The sequence below is a fragment of the Papio anubis genome, chromosome 6, assembly GCF_008728515.1.
Source record: "Papio anubis isolate 15944 chromosome 6, Panubis1.0, whole genome shotgun sequence".
In the NCBI taxonomy this organism is placed as follows: Eukaryota; Metazoa; Chordata; class Mammalia; order Primates; family Cercopithecidae; genus Papio; species Papio anubis.
In genome coordinates this window covers 48,084,031-48,105,508 of record NC_044981.1, presented here as the reverse complement: position 1 = coordinate 48,105,508, position 21,478 = coordinate 48,084,031, and the positions used below count along the sequence as shown (strand labels likewise).

Here is a 21,478-nt window from a genome sequence, read left to right as displayed (position 1 = left end):
CATTTTATACACAAATTATGCTTTTCAGTCACTAAAACCAACCTATGATATGAAAATTCACATTTCAGAGAAGGTAAAACTGAAGCTCAGACAGGATTTCTCAGACCTGGCAATTTCCAAAGACTGTAATCAGTAAACTATAGGTAGTTGGTAATAATGGGGAAGTAAAAGTCATAAAAAGCTGGATCTGGAGTTCAGCTGTAAGGCAGCGATCCTAGTTGCTCTTGTAGTAACTAATCAGTTTCGGGTGGTCAGCATAGAAATCCCAGGAAGGCAGCATCCAGATGTTGTTGTATCTAAGATGAGAGAAGGGCTGGCTAGGAAGAGATGGAAGCTATGCTTTATTTATTCATGTTATAGCCAATCTGGTTACATTGTACTAGTCAAAGGGTAGAAATAGAAGAATAATTTTAAAGAGCAAGAAAAGGAGCATTCCTAAAACAAAATGTAATGATTAATAGCAACAGTCACTAAGAGACTCATTGATAAGTTTCCATAGAGTAGTGGGAATAGATTAAAATGTATATACAGGACAAACCATTTGCTCTTTTAAGATGGAACTTGGATATCCAAATAAGAGCTGGAAGACACTCACTGCTAAAATTGGGAGACATGGGTCATGAAGGACCAACAATGACCTTGGGGACATGTAAATACAGAAAAGACAAACTAATCATGGAAAATGAGAGAATAAATGTGACTAGAAACAGCCATTTTGGACCCTTAAGGTCAGATTGAAGTTAGTCTGTCAGTCCAACGTGTGTATGGTATTTTGTGACCCAAATAGACCATATGTACTTATTTAGCTTTATAATAAATGTACCAACATTTGACAAGCAAAATGCCTTCTACATCTAGTGGTCATTTAGTCGTAACTCAGTAAAAAGTTAGAGAAAAACTATCAAGTTTGAATAATGAGGCAAAAATATTTTTCCTTTTTATGCTGTTTTGTGTCTACTTATGGCAATTTCTCACAGAACTGCCTATAGCTTAGTAAGTCAAACCATGTCATAAAACTCAAGTGCAATCCCACAACTTACAAATATTAGGGGTAGATTTGTCTAGATACAGAAGAAAAGTACACAAAGTGGGAGAGAATTAACACTGGAAATTCTTCCTACATGGCAGGCAGCTTACATATATTATGTATCACAATTAAATAAAAATAAGATTATTCCCATTTACAGATAAATATGAAAATTTACAATCAGAATAATAATTTCCTAATAAAGTGGGTACAGTGGCTCATGCCTATAATTCCAGAACTTTGGGAGGCCAAGACAGGTGGATTGCTTGAGGCCAGAAGTTCGAAACTAGCCTGGGCAACATAGCAAGACTCTGTCTCTACAAAAAAAATTAAAAATTTAGCTGCGTATAGTAGTGCACACCATGGTCTCAGCTCCTTGGGAAGTCCCTTGAGCCCAGAAATTCAAGGCTACAGTGAGTTCTGATCTAACCACTGCACTCTAGCCTGGATGACAGAGTGAGATCCTGCCTCAAATCAAATAAAATATGATATAAAATAAAATATAGAAATTTCCCAATACACATAGTTACAGAAATTTAGCCCATTTCCATTAGAACAGAAATATGAAGCTTTTAACAACATTCTACACCAGTAAGTGGAGAAGAGAATGGGCTGTGGATGCTTCTGAGTCTGGTCTTGCCCACAAAATACATTTTGCCACAGAAAGAGGATTGTGTAGAAGGTAGTTCCAAGGTGATTTTTTTCCACATAGCTGATTTGGTTTATTGAGAGCTTCCACTTCACATGTTCATAAAGTAAATAGATTCTAGGAGTTAATTGGAGACATGGCAGCAAATGGTTAACCTTTTTTAAATGGTAAAATCCAACCTGATTTTCTGAGTTCTTAACTCTCTTAAAACAGACATTTAGAAGTATCTAATTCTTGAACTTAAAATTAACCATAATTTTAAAATGTGCCTATTGAGTAGACATTGATTTGTGATTATATATTTTGTTACATAAATCAATAAATCTAAACATAAAAATGAAAATGAACAGAAACTTTTGAATTGTGCACCACATGGTGCAATCTATATGCCAACATGAGCATGCAGAAATGTCTGTGTGCTATGTATATGCTACTTGTGATTTATTAATTTATACTTCTTTATTTAGATAAACTCAGTATTTAAGATTATTGTATTTTAGAGGTAGAGGAAATCTGAAATTGTTAGTCCCCCCCCACTTCATTATTGTGCTATGGAAACAAGCCTGGAATGATTGAAATTTTCCATAGATGAACAGAATCAAATAATGATAATTTAACATGGAGACCAATATTATGTTTAATTTTATACAACCAGAAAGTAAAAGTAAATACAGCACATCTTTGAACATGGAAATACCAATGAGTTATGGTGTGTTTGGCCATCGAGTTCTGAAAGTCACTGTGGCCCTGTATTTACAAACATTAAAGATAAAATTATTATCCAAAAGAGTGATGTCCAATAGATTATTAATAAGCATTTTAGATAGCTGTAAAAAACATTGTGTTCTCTAGAGTTCATGAAAATTATGAGCTTAATTTCAATCCAACAGAAGTAATTCTAAAAACTCTAATGTTGTGATGATAATAATTTGGCTAAGAATTTTCAAACTATTGACTAGCAAAAATATGGATAAATTATAATATATGCTTCAAAGAATAAATGCACAATTACAAAACTTGGTATAGCAATTTACTTTTAAAAGGCATTTGAGGAATCACCAAATAATTTCAAAATCATGATTAGAAAATCAGCAATGAAATCTGAGACTATTGGTATGACAAATCCTGTTTCAGGCCTTGTTGATCTAGAGCTACTTGCACAACCAGAATTTGCCAAAACAGGAAATAGGTGTTTCATATATATGGCTCTAACCTTCTCTCTCTCCACCTTCCTTCTATCAGCAGATGAAATAAATACTTCATCCTGCTCTGGAAACCACTGGTAAGTGATAACTCCTTTATTTCAAGGTGAACAACACATTTATGCCTTCTCAATGATAAAGTGATATATTCAGTATATTTTATCTACGATTTTCCAAAGTTTATTGATAACTTTTAATGAGAGTAATCATCTTAACATATTCATTTTAAGCTGAGAAGCTAATATATAGACAGCTTTATTATTCCAAAAGCACTTTTATCCAGTTTGATTTTTAAATAAATTTTTACCTTTCATTCTAAAGTAATATAATTAATTCCCATGTCTATGACTTTTGGAAACAATTGTACTAGAACTATTTTTAATAGAAAAATGAAAAACTATGAATATATGTGTGTGCATACTTTTACATCAGTCACTTTTACTAATATTAAAACATACAGCTATATGAGAAGCCATAGCAAAAGTTTTAAATTGGTTAAAACAAAATTATAGCACTGATCTCGAGATCAAAAAGTATTTTATTAAAGACCATCAACATAAAATACAGTTTACCTCATGAAATGCACTCAGAGTACAAAAAAAAAAAAGACTTATAAACGTTTTCCAGTCAAAAGTCAATCTACTCAGTCACGTTTATGTAGGTAATTTAAATATAATATCTATCGTGCATATTTCATCTAAGGAAGCAATTTCCACATACAGTTTTATATTCTGTAGCACATTAGAAGTGATTATGAAGAATCAGATATTAGGAGACCACAGAACTACCTAATGACAACATGAAAGGGGTTACTTACCACTAGACAGAAGATTTTAAAGTAAAATGCTTTTCTTCCCTGTGGCTAAATGCTATCCAGGAAACTCTGGGAGTATTTACAATAGCCAAAGAAGATCCGGTGTTGCCTCTTTTGCTAGTTAAAACCAAATCTAGAATGTGTCTGCCTGTATGACTAAGACTTCTGAAAGCGGATCAAAAGTAATTAAATTGATGACAAGTTTCAAGCGTGGGAGTTACCCTACATTGATGAGTTGTAAGGTAAATTGGGCTTTCTGATTTGTAAGAGACAGGGATGAAGTGGAAGGAAGAGCGTCAGAATTCTCAAGTAATGTAAATCTGATATTGCTATGAATTTCAGTTATGTTACTTATTGAATTCAAGTAAAAGGAAGGGAATTCGTCCTTGAAAAAAAAAGTGCTTCTCAAGAAATGCAAGACAGCTATTCTTATTTGGGTATCTTTACAAATTTCTTACTTGATGAAATATAGCAGTTTTGCAAACTTTGCATATTGGCATAGGCTGCTTTCTGTATCACAGATACATAATAAGATGAAAGAAAGTGATCAGAATAAAGATTAACTATTAAATTTTAAGAAAATATTGCATCAAATACTTTTCTGTGCTGTGACTAGTATATAAATGTGTTTATACCTATAGTGCACGCATTATACTCCCTTGTATTAATGCTTTTGACATCTTTTCTAATCCACATGATCCTTTAAAATATTTCTATAATCTGTTCTCCCTCCTTTGTTTTTTAACGCTGTGATGTTTGGTCTGTCTCTTAAATTTTGTATTTACCTCCATCGATTGATTTATCTGTTCCTACAGTAATATTAAATTTTGTCAACAAAGGTTTGAAGTCTATCTTAATAACTAATATGAAAAGATAATCCAATTAATTCTTCTTTATTTTATTTGTTTACTTATTTATTTGAGATGGAGTCTCACTCTGTCTCCCAGGCTGGAGTGCAGTGGCACAATCTTGGCTCGCTGTAACCTCCACCTCCCGGTTTCAAGCGATTCTCGTGCCTCAGCCTCCCCAGTAACTGGGATTACAGGCATGCACCACCACCATGCCCGGCTAACTTTTGTATTTTTAGTAGAGACGGGGTTTCACCATATTGCACAGGGTGGTCTCGAACTCCTGAGCTCAGGCAACTCACCCGCCTCGGCCTCCGAATGTGCTAGGATTACAGGCGTGAGCCACTGCGCCCAGCCAATTCTTCTTTTAAAGGTTTACTTAGTTATTCATAAGCCACTTAAAATTTGTATTGGAATTAAAATAAACAATTAGGTTAGTTTAGGATTGATATCTTAACCTTAACATGTACCATTTTAAAGCATTACAAAACTCTCAATTTATTCAGAACTTCTACTATGTTCTTTATTAAAGTTTTAAAATTTTCTCCAAAAAGAATTTTTAATTTGTTTATTGTTTCCCAGATACTGTATAATTTTTTTAACTGTTATGAGTGTTTCTTAAATCTTATATTCTAGTTGAGTATTTCCAGTAATAGAAATGGCATTTTTGTAAGTTGATAGTGCATCTAGCAAAATTGTTTATTTTGGTGTGTTCTCCAGATAGATGATCGTATCATTTGAAAACAATAACAATTTTACCTCTTCCCTTACAAAGGTTACAAATATTACATATAAATAAATATATAAATTAATTATTTAAAAAATTAATATATAAATTAATTATTTAAAAATTAATATATAAATTAATTATTTAAAAATTAATATATAAAAATATTTATATATTATGTGTAATAAATATATATTATATAATTATTTAAATAAATAAAATATTTATTTATAAATATAAACATATAAAATATTTATATAAATATAAATATATGTTATATAATTATATAAAAATATTTATATATTAATATTTATATATTATGTGTAATAAATATATATTATATATTGTATTCGTTATATTACTTGTATATATTATATGCATATACATGTATATGTATGTATTTTCTTTTCTTACAGCTTTGATTAGGGTCTCTCCAGTACTTTGTTAAATAAAAGTATTAGTCATTCTTTTCTTGTTCCTAATATTAAATGAAATGCACCTAGAGTTTCTCCAATAACCATTATATTGGGTATAGATTTGCAGTATATGCTTCCTACCAAATTAATGATCTCTTCTATTTTTTCTTTTAAAATAAAAAAAAAAAAACTACATATAGGGATTAAATTTAATGACGTATTTTTGTCATATTACTTTGCTTTAATCTGTTAATGTGATGAATTTTACCAATGAATTTTCTAATTTTGAATTATTCTTGCAGTCCTCATATAACTTTACTTGGTCATGATATTTTTAACATATTTTTGAAATTGGTGAGTTAATATTTTGTTAGGATTCTTGCAATTCATTTATGAAGTGGCCTTATGTATTATTTACTATTATTCTTATGTCTTTTATGAGTCAATCAAGGAATTATATCCACTCCTCAGATTACATTTCAGGAATGAAACAGCATTGGGAGGACGCAGCCAAGCTAATTTGAATCATACAACAGTAGGGAGTAAGAAGGTGTGACTATAAGTGACTATAAGAGCACTGGAGAGTGCTATCACGCATGACCTTATTATCATCAGTCCTTCACACAGGATGGTTCCTTTTTTTTTTTTTTTTTTCGTTTTCGTTTTTTGAGGCGGAGTCTCGCTAAATCGCCCAGGCTGGAGTGCGGTGGCGCGATCTCGGCTCACTGCAAGCTCTGCCTCACTGCAAGCTCTGCCTCCCGGGTTCACACCATTCTTCTGCCTCAGCCCCCTGAGTAGCTGGGACTGCAGGCGCCTGCCACCACTCCTGGATAATTTTTTTGTATTTTTAGTAGAGATACTCCTGGATAATTTTTTTGCATTTTTAGTAGAGATGGGGTTTCACCGTGTTGGCCAGGATGGTCTCGATCTCCTGACCTCGTGATCCGCCCCACTCGGCCTCCCAAAGTCCTGGGATTACAGGAGTGAGCCACCGCGCCCGGGACCCGCATAGGATGGTTCTTACAGCTCCGTGATACTACTTTGCTGACACATCGCACTAGAGCAAGCGCTTTTCTGTTGTTGCAGAATTTTGCAAATAAAGAGGAATCAATGACTGTTTTGAGGCAAGAGTGGGAACTAACAGGCATTACTTTAGACCAACCACTGCTGTTGGATGCAGCACTCTCCTCCCCTTCACATTCATTATACACAACGCGCGCGCGCGCGCGCACACACACACACACACACACACACACCCCCATATACACATTCTAGAAGTCATGAAAGACTTTATTCTCCTCAGATTTTCTCACTATCTTTTCAGTATTTTCTTGGAATCCCTGTTTCCCTCTTGCTTCTATAATTCTTTCAGAGTTAATTTTGCGGTGACAGTAAGAAACTTGCCTACTTTGATATTCTGCCTGGAATAGAAGCCAAAGGTTTGCTTTATAAATGAACCTTTTGATTAATTCTTCTCTTATCAACTAAGCAAATTTGTCCTACTTCCCAATTTGCAAATCCTGATTTCTACAAAATGGGCTGCTAAGACGAGATATGCCTATAGAATTTTTGTAGATATATGTTATCAGTCAATATGCAGTGATATCAGGTCATTTGAGACAATATATAACACTCCCTTTTCCAAGGGAGTGTTTCAAACATACCAGTGGTCCTAACATCAGTGTGAAGAAGGCACAGTATGTTACAGTTTAATTGTATTACAGATATGTATGCTTCAGAAAGACACAATTTGCTCTGCTGTAGATCTGGAATTAGTAGCAAACCATCACTATTTGAAATCATAAATCTTTGAAATCTGGGGACTTGGTTTTTCTCTAATCACACTTGAGATGAATTATTAATTTCTTTGAAAAAGGAAAACCAGAATAGAACAGAAAACCATATAAAAGGTGGGACTCAGTGACTTACACAAAGTGCAAAATAACTCTTTCAAGGGAAATGAAGAGAAATCTAATGTTTATCTCCAAGAAATAGCAGAAAAAACTGTATAACTAATACATTTAGAAATTGCTTCATGCAAGTAAATGACAGGAGAGGCAATTTTTAAAAAATTCTTTCTAGTACCTTCTATGTGACGCTACTAATTGGAATTGCAAACAAATCATTTTCCACTTGCACCTGCTATTTACAGTAGTCCCTGGGGAGGAGAGGTGAGGATGGAGTGAAATATTACAGCGACCCTCTGTCACCATTACTGGTCTTACTGCTGATGATATATCTTTATCATATTTACCTCATTCGAATTGTTTACTCCCTGAGCCCTGAATTGTGCTAGATTCTTCCCCATTTCTCTCCATAAAGCATTCGAATGGATCACTGTAAAAGGAAATAAAACCTTATTCTCCTGTTTTGCACACATGAGAAAATTCAACCAGCTCCCACTCTGGGTACTTGAATGACGAGCTCCCGCAATGATATACCAGGACTCTGAGGGCAAGAACCAAGTCTTGTTCACTTGATCATGTGCACCAATATTGTAACATGTTATCCTGAATAGAGTACAGAATTTGATAAATGTCTCCTAAAGGAAAGAAGAATACCTAATTGTCTTTGACTTACAAATGAAAATAAGGATCTGCTTTTCCTCTTTTGCTCTCAAATTCTGAAGGAGGCCCACTAGAGGGCCCACCCCTAAATACAGCACACTAAGAGTTAGAGCATCCACATATTAATTTAGAGGTGGAAGCGGGACCGGATTAAGTTATTTTTGAGTGAGTTTCAAGATCTGTAACACTAGTAGCTTGAAATGTTCTGGAGTTCCAGATCTGCATTCTAGCACTATCATTTTTCATGGATTCCTTTTTTTTTTTCAGGCTTCAAGTGTATTTATTGATGCATTGGACAAAGTAAAACCACAATTGTTATCAAAAAGTATATCTCTCTTTCTGTCATTTTCTTGTTCTTACATTGGAAATATCTTTGAAAAAGTGATACAAATGGATACCAGCGAAGTCCCATATTTGTGGGGTGATTGTGCAGCAGTGCTGGGATGGGATGGTTTGTGACATTGACTTTAATAGCATGAAAATGGGTTTTGCAATTGTGTATCAGGCTGCATCCCAATACTTAGATTCACAGTGGGTGGGGTGCGAGAGTGCTGGTTAGCAGAAAGGAAAGCTGAATTTAGTGCTGGGGACTAATTTGGGGTGGAAAGTTCTTCCTTTGGGAGTTCTGTGGGGATTTGTTGTTAGCTGAGTTCATAGTCTAAGGGAGACCCACTCCCAGCCCTCAAGAGCTGAGGTTCAGGAGGAATCAGTGAATAGCTAAGAAGGAAGAGCTTTTGTAGGATGAGTCACTACTTCTATTAACACTCGGTCCAAAACAGAAGGCTAAGGATCTACCATGTATTATTTGTTCTGCTTTCTTGTTTTTAAACTTAACATTGAAGCATAAGCTTTTTCTCTGAGGTTACAAAACCACCATAAATATAGAGTGGTTTTTATGTCTAATATACTGCCATAAGAGGATGTACTCTCATTTACCTAGACATTATAGCTCCCTGTTACTAAGCATGTAATTAATTTACAATGTTTTACCTCTTATAAATGATAACATGATAAAAATTTTATGCTTAAAACTTTTCCAATATAGTTTATAATTTCAGTAGGATTCCAAGAAGTTGAATTAGTGAGACAAAGAATGTGAACATATTAAGGATATTAATACAGATAGGGTTAGTAATCCCTTAAAAGTGATAATCAAATTATTACCTTTTTGGTTTAAGTTCCAGAGGAAAAAATGTTGCCTTTTTAAATTTGAGACATGGTACTAAAGATAAAGTTTTGAGAGGAAAGGAGTTAGGATGCTAGCTGCACAGGTAAAGTTGAAGAGAGTAGTTTAAAAGTATGCATGAAAAGCATACACTTAAAGGACTTTCTAGGGTTCGAAGAATGGCAAGTATATGAGCCAGATCCCTGATGGAAAAGAACTGGCACAGGCTAACTTGTAATTTGAAGAGATGTTAATAAGAGTATATTTATAAAAGTGTAGACAGCACTTAAGGAAATCAGCAAAGGCTAATGCAGTAGTATCCCTGTAATAATCACAGTTGGAAGCTACTGAATTGTCACTGTGAAGAATCCACTCCTAGTACCTAAAGAGAGCAGTTACACAGAGAAGACTGCAGACCTGCAGAAGAAGGAGGTAGAAAGTCCTTAGCATTTACAGGCATGCTTCAAGGGCTTCAGTAGGGAATTTGGGTTTGTTCTTTACAGTCCCAGTTGGAGGCATACTTTGAAAGCTGAATCCACTGTCATTCTGCTCACTCCATGTGACAAGTCTTCTGCTACATTAGTAATGAATTTGGGATAATGGAAGTCATTACATTTCTCCCACCCTCATGTTACTCAGCAATTCATGTACTAATCATTTTAATGCAGATCCCTGTTCCACCGGTTTTGTTTTCCCAGCAATGACATTATTCCCAGTGCTGTTGTTCCTGGTTGCTGGGCTGCTTCCATCCTTCCCAGCAAATGAAGATAAGGTATGGTTAAAGTCAAAAATCTTCAGAAAAATTCAGGCAACCATGAGGGCTAGCAAGCTACTAGATCAATCTTCAAAAGTGAAAAGGACTAGAGTGTCTGGTACATCATAAAGTACTCATTAGTAGCTCAAGATAGTTAACATAATTATGTTTAAAGCTGTGGTGATCGATATGGTAGCCCCTAGCCACATGAGGGTATTGAAGTTCATTAATTAAATGACTTTGCTCCACCCCACAAATTGCCTTGGAGACTTTTTTTAATGTGGTAAAACTATCTTTTGAGTGATCCCATAAAATTTGCTACCTAATACATAAAACTCTTTTACTAGAGTATTGCATGTTACACATGCACTTAGACTGAGCCTAAGCATTTTTTCTAAATACCAGACACCATTTCAGGCAGAAATTCCCCCTAAAGTCTTAGGGTAAATCATATAGCCCAATCTTTACCACTTCTTTGCTGCAGCCTGAGTGTGAATGTCTTAATAATTCCTATCATGTACCCTTGTCACTATAAGATGTTGTCACTCATATATCTAGAAAAATCACATTAAGACCTCTCTTAACCCAGAAATTGGTGTTTGTGGCCTCAGAGGAGATTTTAGTTTGTCATGCCATGAATTATATCCCCAATCTGAAAACTTTCATATAATACTTTTCCATTAAAAAGTCATAGCTTTGGCTGTCATTGACAGTGTTTACCTAGTATTGGCTCAAACACTTTTTTAAAATGGTCCTTGTTCCCTCAAGCTAACATAGTTACTACTATGCGCAATTTCCAACAATGTTAAAAAATAATTGTAATTTTATTTTCCCTTAGGATCCCGCTTTTACTGCTTTGTTAACCAACCAACCACAAGTGCAAAGGGAGATTGTAAATAAACACAATGAACTGAGGAGAGCAGTCTCTCCACCTGCCAGCAACATGCTAAAGATGGTAAGAGGTGGTATATTGCAAAGGAGAGGGGTGTGAACAAGCTGTGGAAGGAGCAGGTGGCTGGCAACGAAAATCTCTTAATAACTTCAAGGTTTACAAAGTTCTGTCTCTATTTTGTTATTTCATTTGAGCTGTGTAATGGGCAGAGTTGAATTTCTTAACTTCTCTTTATAATGGTTGCATAATGTCAAATTCATAGGGCTATTTAAATTATGGAAGCAGAATCAAAACCAAATCTTTGGACATACAGTGAAAAGCCATTATGCTTTTCTGCTCCTTATCTTATCTGTCCTAATCTAAGATCAGAAAGACCTTTTTCGTTTAAGATAAATGCCATTTAGCGTAAATAACAATCTACTTTTCTGGGCCTTGTACCAAAGGCCACATGTCTCCCAAAGATATTCAGTGAAGGGGTGGGGGGAAAAAATAACTGAAAGTGAAGTAAGCCAGCTAATTACTTCATTGTCAGCAAAAGCAATCTCAACACCTCCACATGTTTATCAATATTTAGAGTAGGATCACTACTAAAAATCTTTATGTTTCTGTTGTCCTGTCATAAATAATTAGGCTATAAACCTAGATTTTTTTTTGATTACTTAGGGTAGGCATATTACCTATATTTCTTTGTGGAACAGAAAAAGGCACATCAAAAAAATATATATTTGATTACTATACAAATCAGAAGATGCTTGCACAGAAATTTTATGATGATGTAAATCAACCTATAACCTGATTATAAGGCTTATGCTCCTGTGAGGTTTGAGATATTAAGTGGATATCTTTTTTCTGTCCTTGTTTCAGGAATGGAACAAAGAGGCTGCAGCAAATGCCCAAAAGTGGGCAAACCAGTGCAATTACAGACACAGTAACCCAAGGGATCGAAAGACTAGTATGTAAATTAGGAAATATTTGTTGAATAAATCAACAAGTAAAATAATAAGAAACCATGTTATAATGTTGCATTAAGAAAAGTTTGTAAATAAATATTGCTTCTAATGCTACCTTTTTCAAGACAGAATATCTCTATATGTAGAGATAACTCTGAGAAGCACCATCTGAGCTTATGGTTTTACGTAAATTTTACAAAAACTGTCTCAGGCAGTATCACATTTGTACCTCTCAATCAGCTCATGAGTAAAGCAGGTTACAGATCATCTCTTTCCCAATTACAGAGATTAGAAAACCAAGTCTGGAAGAAAATGATGATTGGTAATTAATGTCATATATAGGAAATCTGGAATTAGAATTTCTGGCTTCTAAATCAGTACCCTTTTTAGTGATAATATAGAGCCTATTTGTGTTTTGAAACCTACTTAATTTTGTTTTTATAAAATATTTTAAATTTTGTCAAACTGTTCCTGAATTTTACAAAAAAAGATATTTAACACCAGTATTAGCTTTTACTATTTTCTTTTGAATTTTTGATGGTGGTAAGCCATGTCTTTCGTATTTGCTGGATGTTTACAATGCATACTATATTAGACTAAATAAAAATGACCTGCAAGACATAACCTATGCATCAATAAATATAAAAACAACTAGATAAAATATCATATGGATGAGCTATCAGATAAAATATTATTGAATTATCAAAAACAACATAGGTAAAGGCAAGCCAAATTTACAAGTGGTAAATAACTGGCTTGTTTTGAAAATAGGACTGCCATTGTTATCTATATTTTTGATATTAAAACTATAATAAATTTATGAAAGGAGGTAACTATGGTCACCAGAAGATTGAAAGAAATGGTCTTGAAAATCCCAATCTATTGTTAAAATCTTAGCTTCTTTCTTTCCCTCTTAAAGGAACTATACAAAGGTAGTTTATACTCTCTTTAAACTACATCCCATGTAGTGCATCCCATGTAGACTTCCCATGTTAAGCCATCCAAATATAAATATTAATTTCAGGGCTTGAAAAAGCACTGAAGTATTTCTGGGCTGCAAGGCACTTTTTTCCTTATTTTTTGAGCAAAGTGTGGCCTGTGATGTTCTGATTTGCTAAGAGGAGGCCTGTAACCTGTGAAAATATTGTCTTTTATGGTGTCATTTTCTTCATGTTTGGGCTCTTAAAGACTGAGCATAAGACTTTTTAAAAAAAATTCACACAAAATAATAATTCTAACCACTTATTCAGATTCCTATATATGAAAATCTCTGGTGAATACGGACTAGAGCAGGAGAGAAATTACTAAATTGATGTCTGCCTTCAGCAAGCTCACATTACAAAGCTGAAAGCTCATAAGGCACACCCATGTGAAGAATTCAATGTGTAAATAAATGAATCCAGGGAGAGCAGATATTAAAGAAAAAAGGGTTCTCCATCTACTCAAAGTTTTGCATGTTGAGACCAACCTCAAGTATTGGGCAAATCTGGCTTCTCTTCAGCTTATAGCTGATAAGGATCTGAGGCACCCTCCTTATGTATTAGTTGATATTCATTAATGATGGGCATTGGGGACAGTATTTAAAAAACAGGGATTCTGCTGTGTGTGGGGGGCGGGTGGGGGGGTGTGTATTTTGCCATTGCATGCTTTATTGCTTTCCTCATGAGTGGTCTGTTCCTTCTTAGGTCTAAAATGTGGTGAGAATCTCTACATGTCAAGTGCCCCCAATTCATGGTCACAAGCAATCCAAAGCTGGTTTGATGAATACAAGGATTTTGACTTTGGTGTAGGGCCAAAGACTCCCAATGCAGTGGTTGGACATTATACACAGGTAAAGAGAAGAAATGAAAAACCACCTCCTTTACAAGTGCCCTAAAAAAAGGATTCTTCAAATTTTGACTGATTCCAAGTTGAATTTGGGGGAAATTTTCAAGTGAATATAGAATAGTCTGGCATTTGGTGAGTATTTCAGCTGTGAGCTGTCATTTTTCAATAGTTTGCAGGATCATGGTAGGGAAACATAATCTTTGTCTAACAGTCTCAAAAAGGAATGTACATGGAAATGTAATATTTTAAAAGTCTTTTAGTTTGATTCAATAATTTAACTAAATATAGCCATAAGGTATAGGCAAAATATGTCGGTAACATTCTTCTCCATTTTGTATTTCCTACTATTTGCTTTTCAGTATTTTCTTCTTCTCTAATGTGCTCTCGTATGTTCACTTATGGGTTTATAGGTTGTTTGGTACTCTTCCTACCTCGTTGGATGTGGAATTGCCTACTGTCCCAATCAAGCAGTTCTCAAATACTACTATGTTTGCCAATATTGTCCTACGTAAGTATATATTTTAGAGTTTATTGTCAATAATGCTAAATACAATTTAATATTTAATATAAAAACAAACCAAAAAGCATATTTCAGTAAAGGTGAAGGAGATTAATCTTTAGAAATGTTTTCTAAAGTTGAGACACATTCAATCTACTTCGCAGAAAGATAAAGTTTTCAGTTCTAGTTCCAAGTGTTATTGAACAGGCAGCTGTCTTTCCTCATGCCTAAAATAATTTGTCTCCTCGCTCAATTGCCTTTTCCTATGCTCATGGTTACTTCATGAGTACAGGTAGTGTGTAGTTGTCTAAATATAATTTTATCAGTTCATGCTAAGTTTACATACGAGAAACTGAAAGCTTGACAATTAGTCCAGGGATAAAGTAAGGTGACAAACAAATGAGTAAAGACCCATTTTAGTAATATCAGTCCTTTCTGCTCAAATGCTCTTACTCATGTTTATCAGAAAATTTCACATTATACATTAAGAAATGATTAAATCTTGGACCTCAAAGACTTTTCAAGAGATCCCCAATATGTTTCAAAGAGCCAAGAAAAGATAATACCTTAAATTTTTGCTTCTTGGAATTTACCACAAAAACATTTCATGGAACCGTTAAGATCATAATTTCTTAATTATCTTGGGTTTCCTGAAGAAAGTCCACTTTTTTTCTCGAGCAATATATTTCACTTACTCACACAGAAAAAATCTGTGGATATATTGAAGATATATTCACAACATATCTATTAGCTTTAATTTCCTTTTAATATTTGAAATTGTTCACCACTAGTGGGAGGGGCTTTCCCCAAACTCAGCTTTCTGCATGACTTATTTTGAGGCTGTAGATATCCCAGGTGATGTAGGATTCCAGTTTGAGAAATATGACCCGTAAGGTCATTTTTCAGCAAAGAATTATCATTGTTAATGTGGAAAATTGAAAGACCCTGGGAGACTGCCCCCAAATGCCTGGTCATGAGAGGAGAGCATCTTGAGTCTGCATCTGAGTGAGAGTTGGAAGTAGTAATGAGAGAAAGCAGGAAAAAGAGAACTTCCAGAACACTTTGATGTCTATTTCACATTTTTTTAAGTGCTCACACACCTACAGTTATACTCTGTGAAGGAAGGCTGAGATTGAGCTACATTGACTTGGACTGTTAACCTACTTAGTGCAATTAAGACTTTGGCTTTCTTGTATTTTCAGATGATAATTACCGATAGGAAAATAATCATCATTGAGGTACAGGCTAGTCACTGTAAGATGAATACACAGAGGAGATTAATATTAATTAAATCTTTTTTTCCCCTAACATTCCCATTCTTGGCAAACATAAACATCTCATACACACCACCTTTAGACATTCCCAAACCTTCCCAAGCACAATACCCTTTCACAAACATACAGCAAAAACCATGTGAAAATCACCACCCCACCTAAAAGCCAAAATTTATGCTGAAACTGTACTTACCCTTCTTCACATTATAGAAATTATGGTATTTTTTATTTTTAATTATAAGCTACATTTAACATTAAATGTTATTTTTCATATTGCAACCTTCTGTGCTTCAGGAACTTTTCTTATCTCCCTAGGGGATATGTTTTAACCCTTGCCAGAACCTTGTGGTACATCATCTTAGCAATTTGACCAAGTCTATTGGGAGATGAAGTGTGTTGCCATATCGAAATACGCTCTAAAACCTTTAGACTTTAATTATCCTGTTTCAGTTTCTCAGGTTGCGAGACCATGGTCAGGAAAGTGAATGAATGTGTGAATTATTCTCTTAATTTGCATTATTGTCTGAATATCCTCTGAGAATATTATATTTTTAATTATTTGACATAATTAAAAACATTTAATAAATACCCATGTATATTTGGTGACTGATACTAACCTTGGAACATAAACTAAACAGAAAAATGAAAAATATTTGACATTTTTTATTTCAAATTTCAGTGGTAATTGGGTTAACAGACTATATGTCCCTTATGAACAAGGAGCGCCTTGTGCCAGTTGCCCAAATAACTGTGACGATGGACTATGCAGTAAGTTTGAAGTGATTAACTTGATAATAAAATAAAATGATCTGACATTTCTTCTAAGAATTGGGAACTCTGAAGACAACCAACTTAAGCAATGCTTTCATGCAAAGGACAAAAAAAAAAAAATCTGTCTGGCTCTGTCACCCAGGCTGGAGTGCAGTTGAGCCATCTCAACTCACTGCAACCTCCGCTTGCAGGGATCAAGTTATTCTAATGCCTCAGCCTCCTGAGTAGGTGGGACTACAGGCACGTGCCAGCACACCTGGCTAATTTTGTACTTTTTGTAGAGACAGGATTTTGCCATGTTGGCCACACTGGTCTCGAACTTCTGGCCATCAAGCGATCTGCCCACCTCAGCCACCCAAAGTACTGGGATTACAGGTGTGAGCCATCACACCCAGCCTTACGGAATGTTTTTAAGTGAACATTTTACACTGTTCAGTATCTATGTATTATTTGCAATGTAAAATTTGACCTGTTATCATATGTAACCTGATGAAACATTTACCATCCATTTTATATATTGCCATATATGAAAATGTGTCTGTGAAATGACATATTATAATTAAATATGAAGTTTCTCCTCATAAAACTTTATATCATTGTACAAAATACAGCATATTTTAAAAAAGAAAAACAAATATACATCTAAGAGTATGAGACCATAGAATATGGCTCAATCCAGACAGGGACTCCAAATACTGCAATTTCTCATATGCTAACGAATTTATCATACTAACTTCCTCATATTTGCCATAGTGTAGTTAGAGTCATCAAGTTTAATATAATAATCATTTGCACTTCCGCTTGCTAATAATTTTTATATGCATTTTTAAAGTCAAAATCAAATCTGTATGTAGTATTAACTCACAGAAGCCTCAAAAATATTTTAGCAAAAAGAAGTAAAATAAATATATATCTCATACAATTTCATTTTATGCTTTTATAAATAAAAATACAAAGAGTTGATATGTTTGTTTAACTAGGATGTATTACTAAAATTATTACTGACAATGCAGTCGACCCATTCGTTGAGAATTTTACCTTTCAAATGCATTCACCTGACTGAATTGTAACATTTTTTTCTGACTGAATTGTATAGCTATAATTCAGAATATTGATAATACCAAAGCTATAAATCAACTAAAGAAGGAAAATCCAAGTATTTCCAGCACTGCCAAATGCTGTTTTCTAAGAAGCTTGAAATTTATCTTATTAGTAATGATCAGCCAACTGAAAAATTTTAAACAGAAGAATGATAAGATCTGAACTGTGTTTTCTAAGGAGCTCCTGACAGTAGTAGGAAGAAGCAATTGGATGAAAATCAGCTAGGAGACTGTTGGAAAAACACACACTCAAAAACAAATGAGTATCTTTACTGCATTAGTGCAAAATGAATGAAAAAAATAGATAGGTATGAAAAATAGGAAGAAAGTAGAATAGTCAGTTGTTGTTACCTCGTATTGTTGAATATTGATTACAAAAAAAAAAAAAATAGAAACAAGTTTCAGTTGCTTCTTGGCTCCTGGCTTGAATTGTTTAATAGTTGGGAGTGCCATTTCTCTGAAACTGGGTGAACCAAATGAAGAATTGTTGGGAAATAACAAAGAAATGTCAAGCTTGTAGACAGGATGATGAATTTAGTTTGAGATTTGTTGAGTTTGTGGCCACTGAAGGACATTCAAGTAGAAATGTCCAATAATCATAATGACATTCTCTCCACCTTTTACATTATACATTTACATCTTCCTATAATAATTACTTAGACCTGAGAGAAAGACTGGTGGCACTAGAGTCTAGAACTGTGTTCAATGACTTTCTACAATGATGAAGATGTTCAATATTCTCACTTTCCAATAAGTCGCCCTTAGACACATGGCTACTGAGAAAGTGATATACCTGGTGTTGTTGAGGAAAGACCTGAAATTTTAATTTTATTTCATTTTGATTAATTTAAGTTTAAACAACCACATCACAAGTATCCACCATTTTGGATATCGCAGTTCTAGAGAAATCCATTTAAATTAATTTTACTCTGCTCACTCGTTGAGTGAGGAAAATATGTCAGTTCATCTTAGAAACATTTCCAAAAGCTCGAATTTAAAAATGAATCTGTGTGTTTACCTAAGAGACCTTGTGTGTCCCTCAAGATATAAAATGGCCATCTTAGTGTAACAATGCCAGTTTGTTTGCTCACTTCCCTACTCTCTGTTCATATAGAATGTATTATATGTGTTGTTGTTATGGAAGAAAATGATAATGAAGTGACTGGTTTCTTTGTTTTTATTCCAGCCAATGGTTGCAAGTATGAAGATCTCTATAGTAACTGTGAAAATTTGAAGCGCACATATTCCTGTCAACGTCCGTTTGTCAGGGACAGTTGCAAGGCCTCCTGCAATTGTTCAAACAGCATTTATTAAATTCGCATTACACGCTGAGTAGTGTTATGTAGAGAGGAGTCAGATTATCTACTTAGATTCGGTATCTACTTAGATTTAGCATATACTAGCTGAGAAATTGTAGGCATGTTTGATACACATTTGATTCCAATCTTTTTCTTCTGGATCTGCTTTTTATTTTACAAAAATCTTTTTCATACAAATGGTTTAAAAGTAACAAAATCTATAACAACAACTTTGGATTTTTATATAGAAACTTTGTGATTTAAATTTACTGAATTTAATTAGGATGAAAATTTTGAAAGTGGTATTCTCACATGACTAAGTTCAGTAAAACCCTGGATTGAAAGTGAGAATTATGTTCCTAGAACAAAATATACAAAAAGAATAATATAATTTTCACATGAGTTCTTGGCTGTAGTTGCCTTTCCTAGCTCCACTCTAAGGCTAAGCATCTTCAAAGATGTGCTCCCATATGCTGTCTTAATTCCTTTCACTCATTCACCCTTCTTTACAATCATCTGACTGGCATCCTCACAACTGAGTTGAAGCTGTTCCTCCTAAAACAACCCTGACTTTTATTTTGCCAAAATCAATATAATCCTTTGTTTATCTGCATAAATTTTACAGTAGAATATGATCACACCTTCATTTTTAAATCTCTCTTCTCTTTGACAAACCTTCCTTAAAAAAGAATCCAAGATAATACAGGTAAATACCCTCCACTCAAGGAGGTAGCACTCAGTCCCCTACCTTGTGAGTCTTCACTAAAATTAGTGACTCATTTCCAAAGAGTGGAATATGGAAAGGGAAACATAGTAACTTTACAGGGGAGAAAAATGACAAATGCCTTCTTCACCAAGTGATCAACATTAACGTCACCAGTGATAAGTCATGTGGATTTGTTCTATGTAATCTTTCTAAAAATTCGTAATCCCAATCTAATTATGAGCTAAAACATACAGCAAATTCAAGCTGAAGGACATTCTACAAAATATCCCTGGGGTATTTTAGAGTATTCCTCAAAACTGTAAAAATCATGGAAAATAAGAAAATCCTGAGAAACAATCACAGCCCACATGAGACTAAGGAGACATGGGAGCCAAATGCAATGTGCTTTCTTGGATCAGATCCTGGAAAAGAAAAAGATCAGTAATGAAAAGCTGATGAAGTCTGAATAGAATCTGGAGTATTTTTAACAGTAGTGTGGATTTCTTAATCTTGATAAATATAGCAGGGTAATGTAAGATGATAACATTAGAGAAACTGAAACTGGGTGAGGGCTATCTGGGAATTATCTGTACTATCTTACCAAATTTTTGGTAAGTCTAAGAAAACAATGAAAAATAAAAAGTATTTTGAAAATATATACAAGAATTTTTTTCTTGACTCTATGACACATCATAGCTTTTCTTCAGATTATCTAGTTATTCTTTCCTAGACTTTTACTCTTAACCTTCAGTTCCTTTATCCCAGTGCTATACGTTTGATTTTGTCCTTTCAGGTAATATCAATGATTAGGTTGTCATATCAGATGGACTTGTTTACTCAGTATCAAACTTCAGTAAAAATTTCAAGGATCTAAGTAGTCATGACGCAAAGGAAAACAGGAAGGTGCAGGACCACCAAGGCAGCTCCTAGATGATATTTTTGGCTGCATCTCTTAATCTCTTAAGCAATAAATTTCCTAATTAATCTCCATTCAAAACCTTTCAATAGGCTTCAGAAGTAATTAGTATAATATTCATGATCTTAAACTGATCTGCAAGAAGCTGAATAATCTTTTTTATATTTGCCTCTCCAATCTCACTTCATTCCACCCTCCCTCATTTCCTCTGCTCCAGTAGGATGAGCCCATTAAATTACCTGAAATTCCTCAAGATCATTTTTACCTTATGGTGTTTGTGTTTGCTATTGCTCTGTTTGGAAGAATGATCACTGTATTATTTGCTAGAATTGCTACTTCACATTAAACATCATTTCATCAACAGATTATTTTGAGCATATAATCTAGAGAAACTCCCACCATGTTCTCTCAGAGCTCCCTATATTTCTTCTCCTTTTTTTTTCAAAGCCAAAAGCTATATTTGTGATATTCTTATCTCCTTGTTGTTCTTTTTTATTATACTTTAAGTTCTAGGGTATATGTGCACAATGTGCAGGTTTGTTACATATGTATACGTGTGCCATGTTGGTGTGCTACACCCATTAACTCATCATTTACATTAAGTATATCTCCTAATGCTATCCCTCCCCCCTCCTCCCACCCCACAACAGGTCCCAATGTATGATGTTCCTTTTCCTGTGTCCAAGGGTTCTCATTGTTCAATTCCCACCTGTGAGTGAGAACGTGCGGTGTTTGTTTTTTTGTCCTTGCGATGTTTGCTGAGAATGATGGTTTCCACCTTCATCCATGTCCCTACAAAGAACATGAACTCATCCTTTTTTTCTGGCTGCACAGTATTCCATGCTGTATATGTGCCACATTTTCTTAATGCAGTCTATCATTGATGGACATTTGGGTTGGTTCCAAGTCTTTGCTATTGTGAATAGTGCTGCAATAAACATATGTGTGCATGTGTCCTTATAGCAGCATTATTTATAATCTTTTGGGTATATGCCCGGTAATGGGATGGCTGGGTCAAATGGTATTTCTAGTTCTAGATCCTTGAGGAATTTCCACACAGTCTTCCACAATGGTTG

The 21,478-nt window shown here is 34.4% G+C and overlaps 1 protein-coding gene across 3 annotated transcripts in view; it reads left to right on the top strand.

Annotated features, from left to right (window-relative positions):
• Positions 1-20,144, top strand: part of CRISP3 (cysteine rich secretory protein 3) — a 49,450-nt gene extending 29,306 nt beyond the window's left edge. For 2 of the 3 annotated variants that reach the window (XM_017957928.3, XM_003897719.5), the window contains 8 exons: positions 2,919-2,958; positions 10,114-10,187; positions 11,008-11,124; positions 11,926-12,013; positions 13,697-13,842; positions 14,249-14,346; positions 16,291-16,379; positions 18,669-20,144. In XM_017957928.3, the coding sequence (XP_017813417.1) occupies positions 10,116-10,187; positions 11,008-11,124; positions 11,926-12,013; positions 13,697-13,842; positions 14,249-14,346; positions 16,291-16,379; positions 18,669-18,796 (738 nt within the window). In that variant the 5' untranslated portion in view covers positions 2,919-2,958; positions 10,114-10,115 and the 3' untranslated portion in view covers positions 18,797-20,144. Of the gene's footprint in view, positions 1-2,918; positions 2,959-10,112; positions 10,188-11,007; positions 11,125-11,925; positions 12,014-13,696; positions 13,843-14,248; positions 14,347-16,290; positions 16,380-18,668 lie in introns of those variants that run through there. The other variant, XM_009205352.4, reaches the window with a different exon arrangement.
• Positions 20,145-21,478: the final 1,334 nt, after the last annotated feature.